We start from the raw sequence: 6000 nt of genomic DNA, 5'->3' as shown, positions 1-6000 counted from the left end.
CAAGAACTTTTACCTACAAGGGTAAAGAAATAGTTCCTTATTGCTCACTTTAATCTTACAGTTCCTTCCCTTAACATCGTTCAATGGCCCTGGTGATCTAGCCCCCGTCCACCTTTCCAACTTATTAACCAAGCTCCCCACTTCCAACATCCTATAGACCCAGGCTGTCGTTGTTCTGACTATACTTTAGACTTTCCCGTTGTCTTTACTCATAGAGTTCTCTCCATCTGAATGCCTTTCACTTCCAACTCCCCATTTCCAAACTCAGTATCACTGAAAACCCTTTCTAATGCCCTATCGTCCATAAACACTTCCTTGATTACACCCACCGAGGCTCTCCCCAACCTCTAAACTCTAACCATATTTAATTTGTACCCGTCTTATAGCTTTTAGTATTTTCTATATTATACTATAGTTTCATGTATCTTAGCTTCCCCTCTAGACTGTAAATGCCATGATTAGTATGCCCAATTAAATGTTTTATGGCCTGCAACACCTAGCATGATGCTCCATAAATATTTGTGGAATAATTTAAAAATGAATGAAATGCGCTTTCCATGTTACATATCAATTAGGTGTGCTGCAATACAGTGGCTCTGGGAATTTGAATTTTAAACAAGTGAGCCCCAGGCCCCTGCCCTGTCCCTGTGACTCTGATCTAACTGGTCTATGGACCACAATTTGAGAATATTTACTTGATGGGTGTTGGTGGGAAAGGAAGGGAGAGAGAAAAGTCCTTCTGTCCCTTAAATGAGAATCAGTCTTCAAGCCACAATTCTGATCACATCATGTACTGCTTTAAAACCCTGCATTCATACAACAAATTCATTCAAATATTTATTGAACACATACGTGTCAGGTGGTATTCTAGGAGACTGGGACCTCAGAGTGGGTAGCCCACTTGGTATCCATTTGACCTTGAAGAAAATACAAACTTCTTTAGGCTTTAGTTTCCTTATCTCAAAGCCTCTGTAGAAAAAAGGAGAACAGGTCTTTGAGGAACTGAAAGGTCTATGCCATTAGAGTACAGACTGTGGTCCAAAACAAGATGGTAAACAAAATAAGGCGCTATCACTCAGGGCCAGCTGGACATGATAAGAATTTTAGCTTTAACCCCAAGAGCAATGGGAACCTAAGGAAGGGTTTTCAGCGGGAAGGTGCCATGCATGTCCAGGGGCATATTCATATATACACACACACACACACACACACACAATACCAAGAGTTCAAGTTGAATTAGCATTTCCTCCAGAACAAAGAAAATGAGCAATTACAATCACACCAGTCGAATATTTTAAGGGTACTAAGTAAAAATTGTAATTAATCTTTAAGATTTCCCGTTCAATTTTCTAAGCAAAACGGAAAACAAAATTAAATCTTGTTATTGCTACTAACAGTGACCTCAGCTCATTCCTGGGATTTGCGAATTTTTCTTCACATCCTATATATACCTTTTCTCGATTTAAGATTCAAGAAGTGTCAAGTGTCAGAAACTAAGTCTCAACTACAAAAAAAAATTTTTATTAAGTGTGAAAGCAAAACAGGTACATCTATTTAAATATTTTTTTACATATTTATAGATAAAACAAAGACAAATAATTTATCAAAAATTACAAGTTTAAAGAATAATACTATTTTGAAACAGCCAATAAAAGTATCTGAAAATACCACATTTTCTCCGTAACCGGTGAATATTATCTCCAAAAAAAAAAAAGGAACTTGCATTTTCTTGTGAAAAATATAAAAGTTTTGTTTTTTAGATGTCTGCCAAGATTGTTCAGAAACAGTCCATCTTACTAAGTCTGAAAAAGTGTAAGCCTTTCTCGAGAACTTCTGTTTTTACCAAATGCTTTAAAAACCACCTGTGTTTTCCTTTGGGCTTAGGTGAACTCTAAATCTTCACTTCACTTGCAGACCACAGGGCATCAACATAAATACAAACAAATCAGAGTGAGAGTTGTGGGTTGCTTTTCTTCACACTGAGCGAAGAACTTTCTCCTTAGCTGGGTGAAAGACCATGGTGTACTGTGACGTCCAGTCTACTGCACAGGGCTTGACCAAGCCAAAGCAGCCACACTGAAAGAAATCCGCGAGGTTCTGTGTGAACCCAAGGCTGCCAAGAAAGAAAGAGAACACGTCTTACTACATTTCCTGTTAGCATTTGACAAACATTCATTCAAACCATAAACAGTCACTGAGAATTTACAGTATACATCCTTCCAAGATCCTGCAGGAATCTAGAGGTGAATCAGACAGTTCTTGAATTTATGGCCCTTAAAACTGAAGCCCAGTTCCATTTCTGGACCTGAATCCCTATTTTGAGATTCCCTGGCTTGTGCCCAGCAACTCAAGTTCATTTTGGGTCCCCACTCACTAGAACAGTCACTGCCACCATTAAGTTTCTTTCTTTCCATTCCCACTGCTCTAATTCAGACTTGGACTATCTCAAAGGACAGACAGGCCAGAAAAACTATGATCAACAAGATGGGATTCTTCGAATTCTAAGAAACTCTAAATGGTGTCTCTGTCTCAATTCCTTCTAATTCATCCTACATACTGGAGACTGGTCCTCCAAACACCTGATATATTCATAGCCCCTAACCTCCCAGTCAAAACCCTTTAACAACATTCCTCTGCCCAGAGGCTCAAAGCCAAATCCCTCATCTTTGTACTCACAGCCCTATACAATAAAGCCCAGGACTCCTCGGGTATTGATGCTCCAAACTCATCTTTTGTTATAGCTACTCTGGCTTTATTTTTCCCATGATCACAACTGCATGGGCCATTCTTCTACCCTGGAACCCACACTCCCCTACTCTTCCATCAGGTAACACCCTTATCCTTTTAAGCCCTACCAGTTCTCAAGGCCTAGGTCAAGGCCCACTTCCCCTTTGGAGCCTTCCTGACTACATATCTTCAGCATCATTTTTTCCTCCATTAAATTCCTGAATGCTACTGTCTGTTCCAGTTATCATGAATATTCATTTTTAGGCATATGCCCCATCTTTCAAGTGCCTAACCCAACGTCTTAAACACATCGGAACACATCTGTGTGTGAGGATGCATGTGCCACTGCTGCTGGTTAATGAGAGTGGTCAAGAAATTTCCAAGCCTTCTAAGAAGGTAGCTTCCCAGGCAGGAGGCTGCCCACACGGAACTGATGGGGTGGAAGCAGGGAGGCATCCTAGGGACCGACAGGGCCCAGTTCAAGAGCTGGCTAGTAAGTAAAAGTAACTTAGGGGAAGACAATAAGACAAATCTTTGGAAGCTAGTTTCAAAGTGGCTCCAAGGCTTTACCGTTAGTTCCTCCAGTAATGCTGCCATGTCTTAGCAATTCCCCAAAACGCCCCAACTCTCTCACCTCTGGCCCTTTATTCAGACACTTCTCCAGGGCTCGGGATGCCCTTCCTTCCTGCTCCCCACCCCACACCTTTCAAGGCTCAGCTTAAAATTCCACCTCTATCACAAAGATGTCCGTACTTCGGTGGAGTAAATATTCCTCTGGTTAAGTCACTGAGAAAGGGATTTTATTATCACTGCCAGTCTGAAACAATCATCACAAGCTTAACACGACTCTCTACACTCCATCACTTTGGCCGTCTCTTCCCAATTAAGTCAATTCCTCTCCTCTAAACACACATCATAGTCATATCCCAGGCTCTGATTTCCTTGTCTAACAGCCTAACAGTTTCATCTTGTACCGTGAGTGTGCTTTAAAATAGACTGCTCATGAGATATGCAGTGAGCAGGCAAATCCCTAGAGGGCACTGGGCCACCTCCGCAGCGCTCTCAGCCTCCAAGATCCCGACATGTCTGACAGGAAGATAAGCTTCAAACCCTGATCTCTCATCTCATAAGATGACGGCAATCCTACAAACACTCTCATTTTCAGCTGCGGACAGGTTTTACACAACCAGTGCTCTGGGTAAAACATATCCCAAACCTGAAAAAGTAACTTTTCCCTGACACAGGTGGGCACTTTAAACATCGGGCTAAAAGAATTACTGGTGATAGAAAGTCAGGTTGAAAATCCTGGCAAAGCTCACAATCTAACGCTTTCTACAGAGAGCCCCGTGGCTGGCTTTCTCAGCCACGTGCTTAGTTATCTCCCGCTGACTTCATGCCAGCAATATGCAACCTTGTGACCATGTGGCTTGACTGAAGAGATCTCCCATCTTGGCAAAACTTCAAAGTCACTTACTGTTTGTGCTGAGTCCAGTAGACTAAATCTTACCACCTTGGGGCTCATGACCTTACCACTCATCTCCTGTCACTGAGGCTTCCAAGAAAGAAGAGGTTCAACTCCGTCAGCCAGTTAGAGGATGGCAGCAGGGCTGTGGGTGGTGACACTAGGTCGGGAAACCAATGGCGAGGCCAGCACCTTCCACCGGCTCAGTGGGCAGAATAGGTCCCACTTACTTGTATGGGGTCCTCCTGAGGGACAATGTCTGTTTCATGTGCCTGCTCTGCTTCAGCAGGCTGGTTCTCTCATGAGAGGTCAGGCCCAGAAAAGCAATCTGAAAATGAAGGTGGGAAGGTACATGAAAAACACCACCACATCGAGGCTCATCACTCTTGGCAACGCATCACAGGACACTGGCAAACATTCAGTTCTCCCCTAAAGGCAACATCACCTGGACTGCTAACCAATGATCACGGTGAGGGCAAGGACAAAGCAGCTCAAAACAAGACGCCTATGTAAATCTAGTAGCTGGGCATTTTTTTTTTTTTAATTGTCTGACTTTTATTAACCTTCAAGAAAGCAGAGTGCATTGACTCAGTCGTGAAATGATTGCTTTAGTAATTCAAGCTGTGGCTTACGGCCATGTTTAGATTCTCAACACATTCAGCATTCAACTTCCAGGTGAATCAAACAACATAAGGTCAGCATTAATGCAATTATCTCAACCTCTATACGCTTCTTAGTATCTCTTTGAAAAGGGCCAAATAAAAAAGTTAATCTGAAGTGAAGAACATTTAAATCCAAAAATTTGGGGAAGTGTAAGAATTAAGGTAACTTTAAAAACTCTCAAATCATTAAAACCAGTATTAGTCACTAAGCTATCTCACCTAATCCTCAAAATAATTCAAACATCAAGTTCCTTATCTGTAAGACAGAGATTATCACAGCGTCCTCATCCGATTCTCTAAGGATTTGCGATAAGATATTTAAAATGATCCAGTGCACAGGCTGACAGAGATGAAGTAACTGGTCCAAGGCCACACAGCTTAGAAAGTGGCAGAACTGGGGCGGACACCTCAGTCAGTGTGAGAATAAAACCCACGGTCCTTGCCAGCCATCTATATGCTCAGTTTGACTCCCTACGGTCAAAACCATGACTCACCTGAGCACTCAGGAAACGAAAGGCTTTAAATAACTGGACTGTCTTGTTTATTAAGAAAACAACTTTACTCTGAATTCCTGTTTTTGAAAACTATCCAAAATTTTGAGTCCACTCTCCTGCCTCAGAGAGTATAAACAAACTTTCTTTTAAAAAGTAAAGATATTATAGCCTCAAATGTACTTATTCTAAGAGTCCAGGAAAGAAGAAAGAGAATTAGAACTGATGTCCCAAATCTTAGGTTCTGCTTCTAACTCCACCTCTGACTGAGCCCTATGGCCATTAGCAAGGCGCTCAACATCTCTTAGGTTTAGTTTTCTCATCCATAAAATGGAAACACGACTTTGGCACAGACTCCATCTCAAATGTCTGTGAGGCCACTGACGGGAAAGTGCTTTGGAATACGTAAAGCATATATAAATATGAGGTATTACAAATGATTATAATATTAATAATCATCGATGCTAACATCCATTCTTACTGCCTAAGTCTGTAGATGTCAGATAGGAGACTAGGACGGGTATTATTCAGAAACCTCAGTTCAGCCAGTATTATTAGCTTAGTTCCTTTCCTTAGCCTTTTCCCCCTTTTTTCTTACTTTATTTTTTATTATTATTGCAGAATTGGTTACTCCCCCATAAAAATGGAATACATCTTG

The 6000-nt window shown here is 41.5% G+C and overlaps 1 protein-coding gene across 2 annotated transcripts in view; it reads right to left on the bottom strand.

The window, feature by feature from the left end:
• Window positions 1-1514: 1514 nt before the first annotated feature.
• Window positions 1515-6000, bottom strand: part of ZDHHC13 (zDHHC palmitoyltransferase 13) — a 48252-nt gene continuing 43766 nt past the window's right edge. For both annotated transcript variants that reach the window (XM_082845776.1, XM_082845777.1), the window contains 2 exons: window positions 4420-4517; window positions 1515-2113 (listed from right to left, as the gene is read on the bottom strand). In XM_082845776.1, coding sequence (XP_082701902.1) covers window positions 1975-2113; window positions 4420-4517 — 237 coding nt within the window. In that variant the 3' untranslated portion in view covers window positions 1515-1974. The remainder of the gene's footprint in view (window positions 2114-4419; window positions 4518-6000) is intronic.

Source organism: Leucopleurus acutus, assembly GCF_964270905.1.
Source record: "Leucopleurus acutus genome assembly, chromosome: 8".
In the NCBI taxonomy this organism is placed as follows: Eukaryota; Metazoa; Chordata; class Mammalia; order Artiodactyla; family Delphinidae; genus Leucopleurus; species Leucopleurus acutus.
Note: the sequence above shows the minus strand (reverse complement) of the source record. Positions and strands in the feature narration are given on the sequence as shown.